The sequence below is a fragment of the Rhynchophorus ferrugineus genome, unplaced genomic scaffold (genome assembly GCF_030347505.1).
Source record: "Rhynchophorus ferrugineus isolate W39M unplaced genomic scaffold, kcgeb_rfMv2 rfM4, whole genome shotgun sequence".
Lineage (NCBI taxonomy): Eukaryota > Metazoa > Arthropoda > Insecta > Coleoptera > Curculionidae > Rhynchophorus > Rhynchophorus ferrugineus.
Genome location: NW_027472583.1, coordinates 18,247,734 through 18,270,553, shown reverse-complemented (window position 1 = coordinate 18,270,553; position 22,820 = coordinate 18,247,734). Strand labels below are relative to the sequence as shown.

General features: G+C 31.1%; 1 protein-coding gene across 1 annotated transcript in view; it reads left to right on the top strand.

The window, feature by feature from the left end:
• The window catches only part of LOC143195860 (cubilin), a 172,286-nt gene that overhangs the window by 138,391 nt on the left and 11,075 nt on the right, over positions 1-22,820 (top strand). Inside the window, exons 6-15 of the mRNA XM_076403341.1 lie at positions 2,815-2,841; positions 5,191-5,402; positions 7,996-8,203; positions 8,737-8,945; positions 9,002-9,230; positions 11,609-11,805; positions 17,718-17,946; positions 19,820-20,049; positions 21,669-21,972; positions 22,035-22,216. Coding sequence (XP_076259456.1) covers positions 2,815-2,841; positions 5,191-5,402; positions 7,996-8,203; positions 8,737-8,945; positions 9,002-9,230; positions 11,609-11,805; positions 17,718-17,946; positions 19,820-20,049; positions 21,669-21,972; positions 22,035-22,216 — 2,027 coding nt within the window. The remainder of the gene's footprint in view (positions 1-2,814; positions 2,842-5,190; positions 5,403-7,995; positions 8,204-8,736; positions 8,946-9,001; positions 9,231-11,608; positions 11,806-17,717; positions 17,947-19,819; positions 20,050-21,668; positions 21,973-22,034; positions 22,217-22,820) is intronic.

Here is a 22,820-nt window from a genome sequence, read left to right as displayed (position 1 = left end):
ATGCTTATTTAGTTACTATGCCTTCCATTATATCAGATGCTTAGATATATCTTGATCAACGATATTTACTTTTGAAAATGCGATGTACTAGTACAAGCAACTGTTAGACTGTTTTACCGTTTCTATATAAATTAACAGTTTTCCTTTTAGTAGTAACTAATTTAGTATAAAACTTTAGGAGATGTTGAAGTTGAAGAATCAAGTGTTTCCAAATGTTTACATGTTATGGGAAAAAGGAAAAATTACTACCACACGAATTAACTGGAAATATTTTTTACAATCGTTATACATTTAGAAACGTTCCAACATTGCAGTTTCACTGCTTCTCAGGTAAAAAGAAAAGTTTTCTGTGTTCTTTGTGACTGAGGACGTAGTATGATAAATCCAAGAATCTACCAAAGCAACATCGTCCTTTCGACATAGCGTCGCCATGTTGTTAGAAAGATGGAAAAAGTCGTTGAAAATTATGAAAAATATTATTATCAACACATTAAGGTCTTTTAATATTAATAAATATAAGAAACTAATATAATATATCTTTTCTGAAGCCTTATTAAAAATCTTGATTTTATTAATGCAAATTTGATCTTGAAACACGAATAAACGTCACATAGCTACTATATATTTTATGTTATCTCGCTTATTTATTGTGATGATAACACAATAAAATATTGATTTCTTATCACAATACATACACCTTTTTCTAATTTTTAGAGCAAAGATATCGTCATCTAAGGAGATTTTTGAGACTAGACATATTACCCACTGACTGATTATATATCTCTTTTTGATGTGGTGGCAGAAAGCAACCCGCGACTTCAATTTCAACGTTGGGAAAAAATCTGCATGTTATTGAAAAAAAAGTTGTAAAAATTCATTAAGTTACTAATATTTTAATTATACATAGCCCATCATAGCAGATTAAATTATGCAGGGTTAAAAATTAGTTTTTATTCTAAATCGTTCACATAATATTTTAAATCCTATTTAGAATTTCCACAACAATTTTGTTTTTTAAAAAATTTAAAATACCGAGAGAGATCTCTTTTCACGCAACAGCCATTGTTTTTCTTCTAAATAACGATATTAACGAATATGTTGTAACAAAATTCTTATTAATTAAAAAATTACTCCTTCTTTATTACACATTTTGGACGTGAACATTTTAACATGTGGATTTTTGACTAAATTATTGGACAATACAAATAATAGGACTCCCAGTACTAAAAATGTTTTACTATATGAATCACATGATTCTGTTTTTACTGTTAACATTTTAGTTTATTTAGAAAAAAGGTAAACACTCAATGAACTCTGTGTCTCTTTTGTGAACTGATTAAACAGTATATTTAAGATAATTAACATCAAAAAAGATTAAATTTTGGTTGGTTTAAGTTCACATATGTTATCAACTATTGTAAAGTTTATGTAAACGACAAATTAGGGCTGTTCGAAAAAATGATAATTTTTTTGCCATTTTCCAAATATTTTAAAAATAGTACAAATGCATAAAAAGGTTTATACGAAATTTCAAATAAATCGGTTCAATAGACTTTGAGATATCATGTCAACCGTCTCGAAAAGTATTCTAGATATTTAATAAATTGAAAGAAAAGTAGTAATATTAGAAAAAATCAGCGTTTTATATGCCACCGCACTAAAATAGCTATGTCTCCAAAAATAATTTATGCCGGGTTTTCGCACAGTGGTAAAGTTGATAGGACGGTCCCCTCACTGTTACGATAGCCTCGGGTTCGAATCCTACTGGCGCATGGTCGTAAATTTATGTTTAAAATTTGTGCTTGTCCTAGGCAAGAGTGTAACAATTTTTTTAAATTTCTAGATTATAATACTATTAGTTTCGGGCAAAATTACATGCCGGTTTAGATACTATATCTTCGAAAATAATTGAAATTTTAACAAGTACTCTGAAGAGCATATACTTAAATGGTTAAGATTTGAAAACATGAACAAAAATAAATTTTTTCAAATGTATAGACTAGAATTTCCGCTTAAATTCAACATTTAATAAAATAGATTTAGAAAAATGGCACCATTCAATTCAGTCACAAGTTTACTTCAAACCACACATATTAAATAATAATTCAATATCAGTGTAAAATAAAAATGTATTTAATCGCTCAAATTTATTTTTGAAAAATATCACTGTATATAACAACTAAATTATAGACAACATCAAAATATGAGTAATAATATTCTCATTAGCGATATTGTCTATACCATAACTGCATTCAAATAAAATGGCTTTATAACCCATTGGAATTGCGAAACAATAGTTTAGCTGAATTTAATACTATAAAAAGTATGTGTAGTAGTAAAATTAACTTACGTTTAAAGTTTAGATATGTTCTGTTACAGCATCGACATCTTTACTGTTAATGTACATTTAGGTATGAATAATTAATCATAGATCGAAAGAAATGATTCTATAGCTGTTCGGAAATATTATATACCTAAAAATGTTTAAGAGGAAATGTGAACACCAATTGGGATAAATTAATAATAGTTGATTTCTCAATTTCGTTATTTTTTCTTGTGTATAAAATGATTAATTTAAAACTTATAAGAAAATATTCTTTTCACTTTTCGATATCCTTTTTGCTATTATTTTCTAGAAAATTTGATTTCAAAAATGCCTTTGGCGTTAAACATAACCTTAATATAGATGATGTCATATTTTTTTGTTTATACGGTGTGTTCATATTTCTGTTATTTTGGAACTGGTACAAAATCATGTTCTTTACTGAATTTTGTTGATATGTTTTGACTGAAACTTTATGTTGTCTATCGCAGTGGAGCAGCAGTCGGGGACCTCCCCACGTGAGTAACTTCTACCCCACCTGGTTTAATTTTATTTAATGTCATCTTCTTCTCTTATCATTTCAATGCATGTTCCTTTCATCAAACTCCTTTACATTGATATGTCTTCCTCACATCTATTTTTTGTTTATTCAGTTAGTTTTATATATCGTTTATTAGTTTATATTTCAGTTTTCCCCCTTCATTTTACACACGAGTGCTTTTGCTTCAATTATTGAGCAAATAAAAACAATGAATGTCAAAAAATAGTTAACAAATATGGTATATCAGAAAGTCAATACGATATATTTTCATTTATGAAATTAGCACATAAAAATCGAATTGAAAATTATATGCTTAATTTTGGGCTTATCTTTGGATTTTATTTACTTTCAGCAGTCATAACGACATCATAGAGACTCAAAAAAATGTTTCTTTTATTTCCCAAACTATCTTAATTCTATTTAGCTCATTTTAACTAATTATGGACAGTACGTTTAACCACCTGTAAAAATCTACAAGGAGAGGCATCTGATATCCTATGAAAATAGCAAACATGAGGTCGATCTATGCTTTAAAAGATTAACCTTCTTCGGAACCGTATATTAACAGAAAAATGGAAAAAAGTACTACTTATTGGTCAGTAATATCTTAAATAAAGCATGAAGTTCGATTCTTTCACAATAATTCCTCACTTTTTAATAAAAATGGAGACTCTAGCAAATACACTATCGCTCGAAAGTTTGGAAACAATGGTATTAAAAAATGACAGAAAAACAGATAAATTATGATTTATTACACTCAAATCTTCAATCAAACTTGAGACTAATATTTAGTTAAAACTAGTTAAATATAATTCGTACAAATTAAAAAAATTGAATACACTGAGATAAATTTCGGCATCGTCAAAATGGCTATATTTGTTTTGAATTAATTATTCACAAACTTTACTCATTATTTTTATTAACTAATATAAGTATTCGGAGTACAATATCTCCATTCCCTTTGTAATTATACCACAATTTTTCTGAGCTCGATGGGCAACGATTCTTCGATTTTTTATCAATTCATCCCATGCCGATTCAACTGGAGACCTTCTGATGGTTTTCTTTATTTAGATTCTAACAATTTTAGTTATATGACTGCACTTATTTTTACACTAGTTTCTAGAAACTACCACGCCGCCACCACCATGTCTTAAATAAATCTGAAATTTACGCTCATCCGTACAGTTTTCATATGTTTTAGCCAACTACAGTCTGTTTTTCTGTATTGGTTAGTCTTGATTTACTGGCTCAAAATACAGATTTTCAAGTGAAATCTGCTTAATTTTTACCATTTTATGAGGTTATGTAACTACTACATGGGCTTTTTTTCTAATTAACTAAAAATAGGGTGTTTCCAAACATTTGAACGATATTATATATTGATATAATAACTTGTTTTGTCGTCAGCAAAAATTATATGTATTCGTCGACATTATAATGAACACTAGACCTAGGAAACAAATGAAATTAGAAGAAGCGAGTCACTACAACAGTAAGTTTTTTTTTAATTTTTATTTATAAATTTTATTTAACTAAGGAACTAAATAATATTGTGTATAATATTCTGTCTCCCTGGTAGCTAAACAGAATAAGATAAGTAATATCTAAGAATTTCACAAATAAGCAATATATGTCGGGCAAAAGTAGTGAATGCACAATGATCGCGAAAATAACAAATCATTAATTTGAATTTTGAGAATTACTTGCATAGACCTACTAGGGGATAATATATGTGGGTAAAATAGTTCCACTTAATGGTCCATAGTATATTGTCGTTCTCGATCAAATCCTACTCTAAATAAATTAGTTTATTTGTTTTAGATTATTATATATTAGTATATGTTATTTATTTTTCTAAGGTATAAACTCCAAGAAATTAAAAGATATTGTGCCATATCTTTTAACTAGCAATAAATATTGGAAAATGGTTGCCAACTGGTGAAAATTATTTTAATCATTGGAATTTGTTCTCCCTCTTAATTAAGTACTCCAATTCGATCACCTTATTTATTTTGGATTTTATAATGGGGAAAAATATCCAGTATATGGCAGGTAGCCTAGTAACCTAGTGATCTTCGTTCCCACTGAGCCCCATACAAGCAGCCGCTAAATATTGTAAATGCGGACGACCACTGAAACTGTCAAAATTATAAATGTGAAAATATATGCTAATTTATTTCTTCGCGCAAATAAACATGTGACTAAAATATTATTTGACATTCATTATCAAGCGAGCCTTGGCCCCGGAATGCTCGATGTCGTAAATGTTTAACGAAATATCGATCGCGTTAGTGATCATTACCCGTTTATTTCTTCCCGATAGATGCGTACACGAATATATGGACATCTACTCAGAGGTGACCCAACCGGACCTGGCCGAATTGGTCAACTCTCCCTTCGGTGGCCGATACTGCGGGCCGATACCACCCAGGACGCGATTGTCTCTCTATCGGGCTCTCGCTTTTTCTTTCCATTCGGACAAGAACGCATCGATGCCGGATTTGTTCAGCGGTCGATACGCCTTCATCAACGACTGTAAGTATAATTTAATCCGACCGCCGCTCGGAACAATTGGCGGGCTAGCCGTCAGGAGCGATATCTTAAAATAACTGTCACGAGCATTTCTGAAGAAAAAAAATGGAATCAATATCGTCTGTAATTTGTGTCAAAATATTTTTGCTTGATAAATGTAACTTTCATGTAGATTTTGAAAGGTTTCAGATCAAATGATTTAATAACAGATTTATAATTTTTTAATGTTAAATTACATATACTCTCATCCTACTTCAATCGAAAGAGATTCATGTTTAAATGTAATGATGAATATTCTGCTTTTGCTCTTGCACGAAATACTCTCGGTTGTCTTAATGGACAGCAGCGTAAGGTAGGAATAAATCAGCATAGCATAAAGTATCAAAAGAAAGAAGAGGCAACACACAAATGAACTGGCATTGGCGCTGAGTTGAATAGAAGAACAGCACATGAGGCTTAAGAGATGCTACATCTCCAATCTCAACAACAGCTGCATGTAGAGGGATGGAATCTACGTCAACTTTGCTCTATAGTTAAGAAAAATACAATAAACAAACAGTTTAGAAATTGGACAACACAATGGCTTGTTGCTTTGAAACAAATTGCCACGGAGCAGAACACAGGAGGAAAAAAACGTTCAATTATAATAAAAATTATGAGATGTTCGGTGTCTTTTTTACATCGAACTTAGTCTACGTAAGTTAGAAGCTGTAATTTCAATATAAGTCATTAACAGAACCTAAACAGCTTTTCTAAGAGCTTGCAGTAAAAGAGAAAAACTAAAACAAATTGAAATGTGTGGTATGTAACGACCCCGTATGAATTTATGATTATTGATTATCCAGCAACAAAATAGAACTATTGGTGGAAAATTGTGATAGGTGATGATAAGTATATATTTACACAAAATCTCAAATATATATAAAGGACAGTTCCTATAACACCCAGCATATTCTGTATATTTGTCCTAATCCCAATACCAATAGTTTGTTTTGGTAAGTACAAAAGAAAAGTAGATATAATAGAGTAATAAAGAGACAACTCAATGGGGAGATCTAGAGAAAAGTTTCGCAACATTCAAAAATTAGATAGCGTTTTGAGCCACTTTCGAGAAATTTGATCGATTAGTTTAAATTTTCATTTTAGACATATGCAAAGAAAACTGAAAACTGGAAAAACATAAAATATATGGACCCACTACCATACACCTGAAGCAAAAATATCTTAAGCTATATATATATATATATATATACATATATATATATATATATATATATATATATATATATATATATATATATATATATATATATAGCATAAAAATAACCCTGCCCCGTCCAATAAAATAGTAAATACACGTCATGATTACGTCGAATATATAGCCAATTGCAATTTTATATTACAATGTTATATTCATTTTAAACTGGAAACGATTTTCCCTCTCTTATATAATAATTATGCCTTATCAATCGGCAAACGTTGAAAATCAAAATGTTAAGTTGATGCGGCAATATTGCTACGTAATGTTATTATAAATATTGATGGTGGGTATTGGCTGTTTTATTAGACGAAGTATATATAAAATCAGCTTTCATATGTCACTGGTCTCCTCTTAAACGATCGGACCGATTTTGATTACTTATGTTTTGTGTGTTTAGATTCACAACCGGATCCGACAGGTGACGCTACTACCTATGTTTTTCATGTTATAAATATTTTTCGATTATAAGATCAAGTCACAACTAAATCCCCAATTAGATGTTATTGAAATTATCTTATAGTATTTTTTATATTGCCGAAATAAATTATTCCATCCAAACAAAAAATCCAAAGTTCGGCCAAGAAAATGTCTGATGGGTCCGCTAGTAAATATTTATAACACATTCGCATAAATAGAAATGATATGTGACAGACAACATATAAGAACAATAGTCTATAAAACAGCTGGTAATGAAGTGACACTTTAAAGATAGTAGTTTGATAATATATTAATACAATTTATACAATTAATTTATTACTATTTTTCGGCTGTACTTGCATCAATACCAAGTCGAATGCTGGATGGATACATTAGTATACATTTCCCAAAAATATGAGAATATAAAAATTGCTTTTGCATTGGATTTCGAGTTTTGCTCACATCACACCAAAATAAGAAATCAGTGATGATTCTAAATGCTATTTGGAACTGTTTAAGCTGAACTTAAACAATCTTACATCAATATGTAACAATAGAATAAATATGGGCCCACTACCATACACCTGAAGCCAAAATACCTTAAGCTGTATACTAGGCAATAAAAGCCGTACAAAAAGATTAAAACAAATGCTTCTACAAAAGAAGGCATTAAGAAATCAGAAGATCGTTGATATAAAAGTATCACTCTTGAAGAAGAGAATGTTGATATATAAACACGAATTTCTCGATGTATACTAATATATTTAATTAACTGATGTTCAAACAGCTAACTAATGTTAAAGGCTTAGTTTACTACATGGTTAAAATTAATATAATTCTATTGTTACTTGATTAAAATCTGTTAAAAGTAAATCGACTCATCTTATTATATTAATGTTCTTTCAATTTTTGTTATAGCTGAGTACGAAGTGGGATTGCCTACGGGTACAGGACCTTGCAATTTCTTAGTGAAGGGCTCCGTCAAGCATACGGGTAATATAGTGTCGCCGACTTATCCTGGAGCGTACCCAAAAAGCCTATACTGCTCGTATCAGTTCCTGGGGGCACCTGGTGAACGCATCCGGTTGGAGTTCAGAGATTTTGATTTGTTTTACGGAGGCCAACAGTAAGTCTACACGATTTTTTCAGTAATATATTAACGAAAATAATATAAAAATTAAAATACCTTATAGTCTAAATTAAAAATAGTTCAAAATATTTAAACGGTATGTAAAACCAAAAGATTTTTCTATAATCAAGAGTACTTCAAATAAAGTATTCAAATGTTTTAAATAAAATTCAATGAAAACCACGTAATAAAATAACAACGATTTTATTTCAATAATATTTTTAATGACTATGTAACTAATTAGATGCTTACATGTATTCTGATCATAATTTCATTTTAAAACTACAATTATTGAGAAAACTGGTACAATATACATTAATAAAAATATTTTCCATCCCTTTCTACAACTTCTTACAACAATGTTACTTTGGCAGCAATCCAATCATCCATCTCTATTTTCACACTTTTCGAAACAGTATATCATCCAAGGTATGCTATATCGGTTGAGACAGAATTAATTCACAGTCCTATTATAAAAATTGCGTGCGTAGGAACTATTAGCTCTAAAAAAAGATTTGCTTTTTTTTCAGCTGTCCATTTGATTACGTGCGAATCTACGACGGCCCTGATAATTCCTCAGCTATTATCGGTACGTATTGTGGCCAACAACGTAATTTGGTCGTTTATTCGTCGGAATCATCGCTCTATGTTACTTTCGTCACCTTGAGACGCACTGCCAACACTCAGAATAGAGGTTTCAAAGGGATATTTGAATTTTCTAACTCTTTTACAAAATTAGGTAAGTCCTTCTGGATTATTAACTTGCTGTGGTACTATATTGAGGGACTGTTTCAGATTTTATAAACAGAAATGATGGCGAACACATACGCGGCACTGAATGCGATCAACGCATCTTCAGTAAAAAAGGATCCAGCGGCTTTGTCTACAGTCCAAACTATCCATTTCCCTATATACAGAAAGTGGTTTGTAGATATTTCATATATGGAATGCAGAACACCCAACATCTGGAGCGAGTACGGCTAGAATTTTTAATGTTTGTCATTCCAAAAGGAAAGAAAGGAGAGTGAGTAAATAAAATTGTCCTATTATATTAGACCTAATATAGGGTGGGGCAAAAGTCCCGCTACCACTTTGATGCAGAAAAAATATCGATAGATTTTCTAACCAATGTGTTGTGTGGACTAGGGGTGCAGAAAAAATATCGACATTTTTGGCCGACACTTTTTTGGCCGATATATCGATATATCGATATTTTCTAAGCTGATATTTTTCGATATTTTTTCAGATTAACTTAAATACAATTTTTGATATCCCTTTACAATTAAATAATTATAAACTAAACTATTTATTTTAATTTATAAATTTATAATTTTAAAGGTTTATCACTATTCTTTAAGAAGTTTAGAAAATATATATATTTTTCTAGCCTAATATTTCACTATTTTTATTTTTCCTTAAAAATATCGATATATTTTTTGGAAAATATCGATATTTTTTATACTTATTACAAAAAAAATATTAAAATATTTTTTCCTCCGATATATCGATACTTTTTTAAAATATGTTTTAAATCCTATATTTTATATGAGTATTATCCATTGATATCTCCTACTTTTTCTACTACTAAACTACTACTACTAGTACTAAAGAACGATATATCTTTTGAGACTATCCACGAACAACCCATTTTTGGTATCTTCATAAGAAGAAAACGCTCCTTAAACAGGTTCACGACTCATATATCGGAACATGTAGTAATCAGAAAGAGCAAAATCTGTAAAATTCGACTGGAGTAGCACTATTCATTTTAATGATACCAATCATAGCATACCGCACCAAATTTATCCCACGAAATGCAGAGGAGCTTTGAGTAACCTCATCGTTTTTTCTCTTTGAATTATTTTAATCGACCGACTTTTAATCACTAGTAATAAGACAATGTAAGAAACCTTTCCAATATTGCCGTTGGAGCAGCATTTTACACATGACCAACCGTCTTTCAATGTATCTTGCTTTAGTTCATACGGCACAAAATATCCAAGCTTATGAATAATTCTCCTATTCTTCAAGCAATTGAAAATGGTTTCTTGTATTACTCCCAATTATTCTTCCTATTTCTTCCTCTATTTAACACTGTTCGAGTAATACCCAGAAAGCTTTTTGTCTTCGGTGTCAAAATCACCACTTTTAAAATATCGCAACCAACAATCACATGTTGATTGTCATGAAGCATGATAGTCAAAAGTTTCAAACTGCCTTTTTTGACCTTCAGACACCCATTTCTTCAAATTGAAGTATACTATTTTCCTTCAATTTTCAGCTTCCCGCAATTGCGATTTACTCGATACTAATTCAGAAATATTCACTGCCCTGATTTTTTTTTTTGTTCACAATTCGACAAATGCACCCGATGTAATTTAACACATAGTAACACCATATGTTATAAATCATCTAATATTAATTTATAGACCTAATATTTATGCAATAGGTAGTGCAAAAAGTAACTTTGTTTTATTTTCCTAATATATAGCTTTAAAAGTCGTATATCTCTAGTAATTCTTATTCAAAGAACACTATAGCGCATTTGAAAGATATTATATAACATTCTAGATATTCCAGTATCATTTGTTTACTCTGTTCAAAGTTGTCGCGCTTTGAAAATCGAAATTCTGGATCATTTTCATAAAATTTTGCTTTTTTTATTTCCGAAAAGGAACACATGCAGGAAACATATGAGCACATGAGTGAATACCAATGTCAGAAATGATTTGCTTGGTTTCGTTTCGAAAACTTCGATGTTAAAGAAGCTTTAGACAGTCAATTGTTCAAAAATTTTATAAAGTTCTTGAAAATAAAAGACTGGATGGCAAAAGGAGACCGATACTTGTGTTGACCATGATTTAACAGTGAAAAATTTTGTAAAACGCTGCTGAAACAAAATGACATTGAACCAATTGTGCCACATAAGTAAAAAGTGAAACAGACACGACAATAGCGTGAGGAAAATGCAATGGTCAAAGCCAGAAAAATTATCACAAACGGCTGCAAGCAATTGTGGGATTCCAAATTGTTAATCATGAATTCATCATTTGTTCCAATATCTGGAAAACAATCTTAATAATGTAAATATAACTATGTATATAGACTGTGTAGATGAACCCTGAATAGATATTGACTACAATTTAGAAACAAAATAGCAAAAAAGGAGAAAAAATCATATATAATATTAAAAGAAAATATAAAAAACTAGAAATTAATAAAAAAATTATGCTACAAAAATGTAATACTTACTCGAATATTATATCTCTAATAAATATTATTTATAACCTTTTTAATTTCAATCAACTTTTCTAACTGTCGGTAAAACATATATACAATATCAATTATTGTAATATTCAACAAGCTATTTTAATTCTATTATTTATACTATTATTTTTATAGCTGTTCTGATGGGTACTTGAAGATCTACTTAAAAGGCCAGGAAACTATGGATGCATATGATAAATTCGATCATGAGCTATGCGGCGAGGAGGCCCAGCCAACCAGCATGGTTTCGGATGGACCCAGGTTACTCATGGTTTTCAGTTCTGGAGAGCAACAAGGCCGCGGCTTTAAAGCAAACTATACATTTGAGACTGGTAAGAAACCCCATCTACCATAATTTGTAAAATAAACTGCCTTTGATTATATTAATTAAACGGAACTGTGAATAAAATAAAATGGAGCCGGCTTCGTGGCGCAGTGGTAAAGGCATTAGGGCTGTCTTCCTACTGTTGCGATAGCCGCGTGTTCGAATCCTGCTGGCGCATGGTCGTAAATTTATGTTTCTGATTGTTTTAAATTTGTGATTGTGTGTGTGATTGTGATTGTTGTAGGCAAGAGTGTAAAATCCGACAAGGAAAATAATCCCAGCCACGCCAGTAACCAGGCTTGGTAAGACCGGATGTCTTCTGGGATGATTTCTAAAGTTGGTCACTCGCCAATCAGTAGGCTTAATGCTGACGACCGTGGTTCGGAGCCCACGTTAAACTTTAGGTCCAGTCCAGATAAACCCATAGTTGGTAAAAGGAGACTTTAAATATATATTTAAAAAATAATAATAATAAAAAAAATTAATAAAAAATAAAAAACTAAAATGGCTTATTAACAATATCTTTTATCTAATAATAATGTATGTCTCTAGTTAGTTCACATCTCACTAGTGAAAATATTGCATTGTTAATTGTTAATAAAAAAATGTTAAAATCACAGATTACTGTAAAAAAGTATTAAATAATTAAGCTTAATTACATGTGCAACACGACAATAAATAAATTATTGGACCCAAACTTGGAAAATAAAAATTAATTAAAGTAATATCCGCATGTTCAGTTTCAGCCATTGTTGGTTACGTCTTGCAATTTATATATAGGACATAGAGGTATTTCTAGGACGTTATTATCATCGCCAGTGTAGTTATTTCACGGAAAATATTTCCAAGGTTTATATGTATTTACTGGGAACATTTATGAACCTTACTTGATGAAGTAAGGTTCTTGGATACGGAATATTATCTCAGGATGGGGTCAATTCACACTCAACATTCAAGAGGTCGAAGTGAGAAGACCTAGACAAACCAATGACGAATGAAAACCATTGCCTTCGTTCATTTATTGTAAATAGAATAATTAATAAATTAATTGAATCGTACCGTGAGAGCTTGTTTAAGTCGAAGTCTAGCTGAAATCAGTCAGCTGTGAGTAGTCAAGGCAAATTGAAGAATAAGCCTGTAAATCACTACGGATCTATCGAAGAGGTTCTCCAATATCGGCCGGAAAACAAGTGTTATTAACTCTATATAGCAAGAAGGCTAAGTGTCTTGGAATCTTGACGCAAAACTTCTCCGAAAGGGACATGTTAAAATGAAAAGGAAAGAACTAGACTTGAAATATAGGAAAACGTATTGGTTAAATGTAAGAATCACAGTTACCTATAGAGAATTACGGAATTCAATTATGAGGATGTTCCGCGAAAAAGAATATAAATATAATACAAGTTTTACTGAAATCCAAATAATATAGGACTAATTACTTATGTTACACCGAGACCTTCAGATACCGACTGTCACTCAGGAAAACAAGAGACTCATGTCAACTCCATCCTCATGTTAATATCGAAGTATTGCAACTCTTGAATAATACCAAAACAGGACTCAGACTCAAAATAATCAAACCATTTGATCCTGTGTAGTATAGTGTACTGAGATGAAATTAACAGAAGAAACAACAAAAACATTATGAGACCAGAGACTAAGTTAGGTCTAAGATCGGGCCTAATTTATAACTGATTACCAGATGTACCGGAAAGTCATTACCGGTTTTATTAACATGTGGCTAGGCAATGTTACGATTTGGTATATATGTCATTTTATTCCACTGACATCAAGTTTCAAAGCTATATATGTTATATTTTGCGAAAGTAACACCATCATAGATATATTCCACTTTGGAAACGGTAAGTTTCGTGTCTAAAAGTGTGGATTTGCACGCCTTAATTTTCTTATTTAATTAACAGAAAAAAGCCGCTGAAAGTCATCGTTTGCTGACAGAAACTTACGATGAGGGTATTCTGGTAGACCGAAAAAGTTTGAATATGCGAAACTGCAAGAGTTACTGAGTGAAGACATAATCCAAACTGAAAAACAATTGGTAGAAGCGTTAAATATATCCCAAAAAACGATTATAGACCGATTACAAGCAATGCGAACACATTAATTGAACGACAGGCAAATAAAAAATCGAATATTCGTCTGTGAAATACTACTTCGGAGATACTATCGGAAGTATGATCATTTCTGCATCGAATAGTGGCGGGTGATGGAAAGTAGATTTATTTCGAAAACCCTAAGAGCAAAAATTCATCACCTAGCAAAACCGGCCGATCGACTCCAAGGCCAAATCGTTTTGGTCGCAAGACAGTGCTCTGTGTTTGGTGGGCCTAGAATGACGTGGTGTATTACAAAATGTTGAAACTTGGTGACTATATGATATAGAATCAAATGACCAATAGTTGGAATAAATAACTTTTTCCATTTTCTTTAAAATGATGTAAATTTTTCCGAAAAAAAACGGTAACGACTTTCCGGTACACCTAATATAACTGGTGAATAACTAAATTTAAGCTATCTTAAAGACAAATTATAGATTAGTCAACAACGACTAGTAACAATGATATAAATAATTTTTAAAAAATTAATTATATTTTTTGTATAAAAAACAATGCATTACTGATTCACATTTATTAAATTATAGTTGAACAACAATAAATTTCAAACACAAAAAACAAGGTATTGTTTTCGATAAAATTATATCAATAAAAATGTGTGTATTTAACAAGAAATTACCTTTATGACTATCAATATAGCTAATATCAATATACAACGGATAACCTATTGAATTATACGCTGTTAACATTTTATTGATTAATTACTAATATTAAGCAAATGATAGGATAATCTTTATAGCCAATAAAACCTATTAATCCATCCGACGAATATTTATTGTTCAATACATGTTCGACTGGATGACTTTATGGATACAATAAACATAAAAAACACGTAAATGTCGTAGCAAATATTAAATCTGGATGATGCGGCTTAATATATTACAATTAGTGCCAGTCACGACATCGACTCCTCAGGGTAACATAATTGGAAATCGAGTTTGCAAGGCCATAGAAAACACTTCTTCCACCACGCAATTCTGTGTCTAAAATAGAATGAAAGTTTTTTTTAATCTTTCTATTAGTCCATATAATTCAAACATATTAAATATTTATTTAATAGGATAGTTTTAAAAGCATTATACTAACAAAAAAAATTACTAAATATAGAGTTTCTTTTGAGTGGAGAAATGTAGAGCTTCTTGAAATAGCCACCAATCTCTGACCTTTTTCTTTTTTCATTTTAAAAATAATTAATTAATTTCTAGCTAACATTTTATATAAAAAAGTTCAACATTGTCAGCACGTAGAACGATCGATCTTCTAATTTGGAAACGATTAGTTTTTAATAGATTTAACAGTTTTTGCACCTCATGGTCCTTGAATATTTTAATAAGATATTTAAAAAGACAGATTTTTATAGATTAGAATATAACTCGGTTTTAAGATGACCAATTTCTTACATATTAATAGATTTACTGAGGACATTCACTCTTGATCACTACCAAATAAGTACTAGGCAATATAACAATTTAAACATCATGAATGACTAGTTAAACTGAAGTTGAATAATGCTAAACACCAACCATCTGTATGTTAAGTCGAATTCGGTCATTTTAGTAATTTGATGTTTCGAAAATTATAATCATACTCATACACTTTAGTACCATCAACAACTACGATGCGTTATACTTCAAAATATGTTTAAATTCAATGAATTGTAGTGATAAAAGACTTGTATAAATAGATAGCAGATTAATGAATCAAAAACAAAGAAAAACTATCTATTACAATAACAACAAATAATGATGTGACATTAGTACATCGGCGTAGTCATTGACTCTTTTAATCTCTTTGAAGAAGAATAGCGATAAAGCATTAATACGCTAATCTACATACCACAAAGATCTAAGGATACCTCATCAGTCAACGAAGAAATAAATATTTCAAGAAGAAAGAAAAGAAGATTCTTATTTCAGTGATATTGCCTGAACATAAAAACAACTGGACAGAGGTTGAAGAGACAAAAATCCTTTGAAGTAATAGAGTAAAATAATGTGTGAAAACTGTGCCGTATTTTAAAACTATGTATAGTACTCCAGTGGGAAACACCATCAATCCAAAATTGAAAGATAGTAGATTTGTGATACTTTTTTATTCATCTGAAAACAGACAACAAAAATCCTGTCCAATTTATTTGTAATTTTGGGAATAGGTTGCTGCCTTCGTTGAAAATCACAGCAGTAATTTCTATTGATATTAAAACCAGAATGTGGGTGCTTTGAGGATAATTATTGGTTACTATCGCGTTAAAATTTTTTAAACTTTGACTACCCAAGCATCTTCCATGGTTAAATTTTCTTAAATTGGTAGGAGATAGGATGCTCTGTGATATTATCACCAAACAATGGAGCAATACAATTGTTTAGATTTTATTTTTTTGTTTCTAAATGTAATGATAGCGATTAATGATGAATGATCTTTCTGTCGTTTACGCCAGCTGTTGCTTCATGTTAGGCAATATGATTTTTTTTGTTTAAAGATATGGGAATTTTTTTTTCTTATTTTCGAATAAATATTTTCGAACAAAAGAATATGTATGAAGAAAAATGTATATGCTCCGATGCAATAGTTTCATAAATAGTATATATTTAATAATTTTTTTTTACTAATATACCCTCGATATGTTAAATTTTTGAAAAATTGTAAATCTTTTCCCACTTAATCTAGAAATCCTTGAATTTATAATTGAATTTAAGTTAATGATTACTTTTTTTGTATCTTTAAATATTAAGGGAACATAGTTAATGAAACCTATCGTTTTAGAAAAGATGGCACCAGTGGAAACGGGGATTCTAAATAGCGAACGGGAATTTATAGTAAACACAACTAGTAGAAATGTTGCTTTTTGGGTTGAATTGGGTTTAAAACCCCAAAATACTGCATTTAAAATGAATAGAATGACATTACAGGTATAGGCACAGTAATAGGTAACACTAAAAGTAAGTACCAGAAATAGTTCCAAGGGTTCAAAGAGATTCAGACCGTACCGGAGTAGTAAAGAGCTTTAAGGTAAAGCACGCCGAATTAGACGAACTGCTATACGACGATTTCTAAGGACCAACTTGGCGAGCTAATATCGAGTAAAACGATCGATGTTGAAACGATAAAATGCATTCTTCTACCTCACCCACCATATTCTTCATATATTGCTTATTCAATTATCATCTATTACGATCATTAACATAAGATCTGGCTCTGGCAAGATCAAAATTTGAGTTGAATGTTGGATGTCCTCCAAAGAAGAAAATTTTACGAATTACTATCGGCTTTGTTGGCGCAGTGGTCAAGGCGATCTGGCAGTCCTCATATCATTCCTGTTAGGGCATGATCGTAAATGTATGTATGTATGTGTCTGGTTGTTTAATATTTGTGGTTGTTGTTAGACAAGAATGCAAAATCCGAGAGCAAAAATGATCTCAGTAACCAAGTTAGTTAGACCACATATCTTCTGGGATGATCTCCGAAGTTAGTCACTCGCCAAACGGTAGACTTCATGTCAGGTCCAGTCCAGATAATCCCAAGTTGGTAAAATGGAGACTAAAAACATAACAGAAAAAAAAATTACGAATGCTACCTACAACACATAAAATTAAGTATAAGGGCGCTTTTAAATTTGTAGCTCTAATATTATTATTAATATTATATTTAAAAAAATTATAAATATTATATTATTGTCATATTTTAATAATACTATAGTGATAGTGCAGTATTACTGTCCCAAAAATTATTTAAAATTGAAATTGCATTATTACATTCACTTTTATTGATCAAATTATATTCCTTTTAGAATATCGTATTCCTGGGACGGCGGCTCCGGATGGAACTTGTGCTTTTACCTACCGCAGCACATCAAAAAAGAAAGGTGAATTCAACTCGCCGCGTTATCCCACGAACTATCCAAGTTACACCAACTGCACGTATCATTTCCTGGCCACCGATAACGAGCAGGTTACGCTCGTATTCGACAATTTTAAAATCAGAGCCGATAATGTCAACAACACCATCGGATCGTACGGGTATGTATTTCAGTTATGAATTAAAAATTGGAAAAATAGCGCCGAAAGTGTTTCGATATTGTTTCTTTACCGACGCGTATTTCAATCTAACTGTAAACTGGGTTTTAATAATAAATCCTTGAAGAATACTAAACAGAATAGTTTGCTTCAGCTGTGTCATAGAAAAAAATAAGATCACATGTCAATGTGAAAATATGAATTGCAAATCATGATGAAATATCGCAGCCTTTAAAGAATGTTTCTAGATTCTTAAATGTGAATCAGCCTCTGTCCGAAAATTTTCTTTGTTTTCCTATACGTCCTAGTATTTTTGACTCTCTTTTTTCTCTTTTTTACAGTTTTACTTGATTATCTGTTCGATCTTATTGCCATTATACGTTTTCTCTTTCTAATTCTTCCAACTTCCATCTTCAATCATCATCTATTTATTTTTTTTTATTATTTATTATAGCAATATAGCAAATGAACATTGTTTTTCATGTGCACTGAGCCTTATTTATACGTTCTGGTCAAAGGAGCTGGAGAACCTCAACATAGATGTTCTGATGAAGCCTGTTCATGTATCAGCACAGATTGTCTTTATAAATTTACCATGCATCAGTAAGACCTTGCTCTACCTTGTTTTGAAATCTATATATGATATTTCTAGTATTTTGGCTGGTACAACACCAGAGATAAACAACATAAGTCCACACTGCTTTCAAGAGTTGTTGGCAGAGTAAAAACTAATTATACATTGATAGGACTGAATCTACCCAATAATCAGTACATTTTTTTGTATTTCAGCTTGAATTCTTCACATTATTTTTAACAAATACTTTCCGCCTGAGTTTACATCAAGAGTGATGCCAAGATATTTGGCTGTATTTCCATATGAAACTACTTGCTGATTTATATATACTGACTTGCCTTTGATTCATTCATTGATGAAATCAGTATGCACTGATTTATTTTGGACACCATTTTTTTATCCAGAGTTGTATTTTGACAATAACTGCTTGTAATTTTTCTGTTCATTCAATGTTGTTATCTCCAGTGGTTATGATTTCGATGTCATCTGCATATGTAGCAACAATATTTTCATTAAATATAGACAAGTCCCGATGTACAACAGTTAGAAATGGTCCCAATATATTTTCCTGGGGCACACCTGCTTGTATTTTCTTCAAGCCAGAGTAGTCATCTTATTTGGCCCAAAAATACCGACTGCAAAATTTTTTAATAGTAATCATGGAGTAGCATTTTAATCTTAGGCTTTAAACCCTCATTCCAAATTATATCGAAACCTTGAGCAACATCTAAAAATATTGCAGATCAAACTTTATTTTCTTCTAGTGATTTCACTTCAATTTTCACAATATTTCACATTTCCGTTGTTTTTAAATTGTTTTTGTACTTCTATCCTTCTTAAATTGACTAGGCTTCATTATTGCTTATTTTTAATCCTTTCCTTTTTTAATTTCTCTTTTGATTCTTCTTCTCATTTTTTCACTTGCCTTTTAATATTTATTCTCCTTTCTTCTTCAATTTATCCTATTTCATTCATCATTAGCCTGATATCTTCCAGAACTGAACTTAATAACAGCATTATTATTATGTATTTAGTATTACTGAATATTGATGCCGGAATATTACCAAATGACTAATAATATCGGATATGGGGTAATGTGATCCTTCTAATTCGTCATTGCCAAATATTTTTTAATAATTCTCTTCAATGTGGTAAAATAAGAATTGCAAAAAAGATATTATATATAATCCTATAAAAACAAACAATTTAAAAGCCTATTGAAATGTACATCCTAATATTTAAAATTACCTTTCTTAATTGATTAATTTCTTGTTTTTAATGTGTTTTAACTTGACTTTTCAGCGCTGATATATGTCAAGAAGATTGGTTGGAAGTCTACAACGTTTACAGAGATGGAACGGAAATAATCATAGGAAGATACTGTCATATGTCAGCGCCGGGTCCTATCGAATCGAACAGAGGTGCTGTGGGTCTCAAGGTTATTCTACATTCAGATGAAGCCCACGTGTCCAGTGGTTTTAAGGCGCGGTATAGTTTTGAAGTGGCTAAATCAATTTTTGGAGATTGTGGAGGTATATATTATTTTTTTTACTAAAAAATCGTTATTACAGTAAACATCTTTTTAAACAATCTAACTTAACTTAAATTAAGTTTAAGGGTTTTCATATTTCTCGCATAAAATAACAGTTTTCTATTTAGTACTGAGTTAGTTATTCAGTGTTAAACCCAAATAAAACTGCAGATGTTTATAAACCCTAGTAGAATAAATTGAACGATGAACTACGGGTGTTAGCCTCAAAGAAAAATATCGATATTTCGATATATCGATATTTTATAAAAGTACCAAAATTAAACTTTTAAAATTAAGTACCAAAATTATTAAATGATTTTTTATAGTGTTTAGGAATATATAATTAATTATTTTGAAATAATATCCTACAAAAATATCGATATATCCATATGTCAGTCAAAAAAATTTCGGTCAAAAATATCGATATTTTGTTAAAAAATACGGATACATAAATATTTTTTCTTCATCCCTGCGATGAACTGTTTCAATAATGATAAGCAATAATATATTATACCACTTTTATCCATTAAAAGCAGCTTTAAATACAAGAAAATACCAAATATTTAATGTTTTGACTGGTTTCACATTCTTTAATTTCATCATTGTAATATATCGACAATCTAAGAGAATACTAGCGTATCTTATTCCATTTGAATGATCATCCGTATGAATGAGAAAATAGACGAAATCAAGACACAACAAAGTTATTCTGGATGACAATGCTCGGCTTTATGTCCCAAAGTCATAAAACATTATTTATAGCACACTAGCCTTAGAATTTTTTGTAAATAAAGTTTAATTCAGTAAGTTTTAAATAAAACAACGCGCCATTACAAGATTAATATATAAGATATTCTTTGTTAGAGATATATTTTATCTAATTATTGCCAAATAACCTAACCTAAAACCTAAAAGAACTTCTTTTTGCAATGACAAAATAACCATAACTAACACAGTGGTTATACGATAACTGATTATGTAATTGCAATAGCTGATTATAAAATATGCAACGTTTCGATACCGTTTTTGTAGTACGATTTGTCCTTTGCTTCAAAATAGGCCTCAATTTCGGCGATCACCTCTTCATTCGACGAAAATTTCTTCCCAGCGAGCATTCTTTTGAGACCTGAGAACAGGAAATAGTCGCTGGGGGCCAGATCTGGGGAATATGGTGGATGAGGAAGCAATTCGAAGCCCAACTCAAGGATTTTTGCCATCATTTCACTGACTTGTGACACGATGCATTGTCTTGGTGAAGCAGCACTTTCTTTTTCTCCACATGCGGCTGTTTTTCGGCGATTTCGTCCTTCAAACTGTTTGTTTCAAAAATGTTTAACTACTACGCTTGACGCGTAAACACTAATAATAGCCGAAAACTGTACAGGGAGTGGGAGAAGGCTTATTATTTGAGAGAAATAGGAGACCATCTTCGTTGTCATCTCTACTTCGTGCAATTTACTGGGTGAGAAGTGACACCGGTAGACACATGGAGGGGATAACTTACCAAGTGATAATAGTTGATATTATCGAGCGGGATAAAAAATAATTTGAATGTTTCTATAAAATAATTGCTTCAAAATATTCTTTAATTGAAAACCTAATTCGTTTTTACCATTTTAGCTAATGTAAGTAGTTCAGATAGCGGTCAAATACTCAGTCCCAATTTTCCGAAAAATTACGATGCCCCAAAACCGAACCAAGCGTCCAAGAGCTGCAACTGGTACATCAGCGTACGTCCCGGACACAAGATATTAATCATCTTCGACAAGTTCGCCATCGAGGGTGAACCAAGTGGTAGAGGTTGTTCGGCGGCGGTGCTAAGACTGTGGACTGATATTGCGGCGCCTGGAAAAGAGTTGTGTGGAGAAAAACCGCTTAAGGAGAAATGGCAGTACGTTTCAACGTCCAATCAAATGAGACTTAGGTATGTTTAACTTTGTTATTGTCAATAATGAAGTTCTCTTTATTAATTTATGATATTTTTAGTTTTATAACTGCCGATAAAGCAGTGGGATATGCAGGTTTCAAAGGCGTTTGGACGGAGGTCTTGAACGGACCGTCGTGCGATGAATTTCAGTGCGAAATCTCCTTATTTTGTATACCTTTCCACCTCAAGTGCAACCAAATCCCTAATTGTGGAGTCGCCGATGACTCGGATGAAAAAGACTGTAAGTACCGCGATAATTACTTAGATATAGTGGGTAAAAGTGTTGTGACATTATTTCTCTGATATACTTGGGTGAATTTGCTTCGTAATGACATAATCAGGAAGTATGGACTAATAAGAACTAAGTAATATTTTTAATCTATGAATAAAAAAGAATTTTTTATATATTTATATACCAATAATTATGTAGGGATTCAGTAAATAAAAATGTTGGTATTGAACTATTAAAACTACAATATTTTCCTCATGAACACCTTAACAATTTCACTTTCATTAGCTCAAATTAAGCTTACTCATTGAAAGTTTAAACAATTATATTTCAGTGCTGAAACAAGTGTGTTGCAATCGAGAAAGGATTCTTTCATTAATTCATAAGTTATGATCTTTTTCTGGTATTCTGATCCATCTAATAGGTTCATTGTCAAACATGTTTAGTGAATATGAAGACTAAAAGTAAGGTATCCCAGTCATTATAAACGTTTATCTACATCTATAACAATTAATTCTAAGTTGTTCTTTATTTGTCAGAATTTTCATTGAATAATTACAACGGTTACAAACGATTTTCATTTTCGATTTAGAAAATCAACACTTTTTAATCTTTT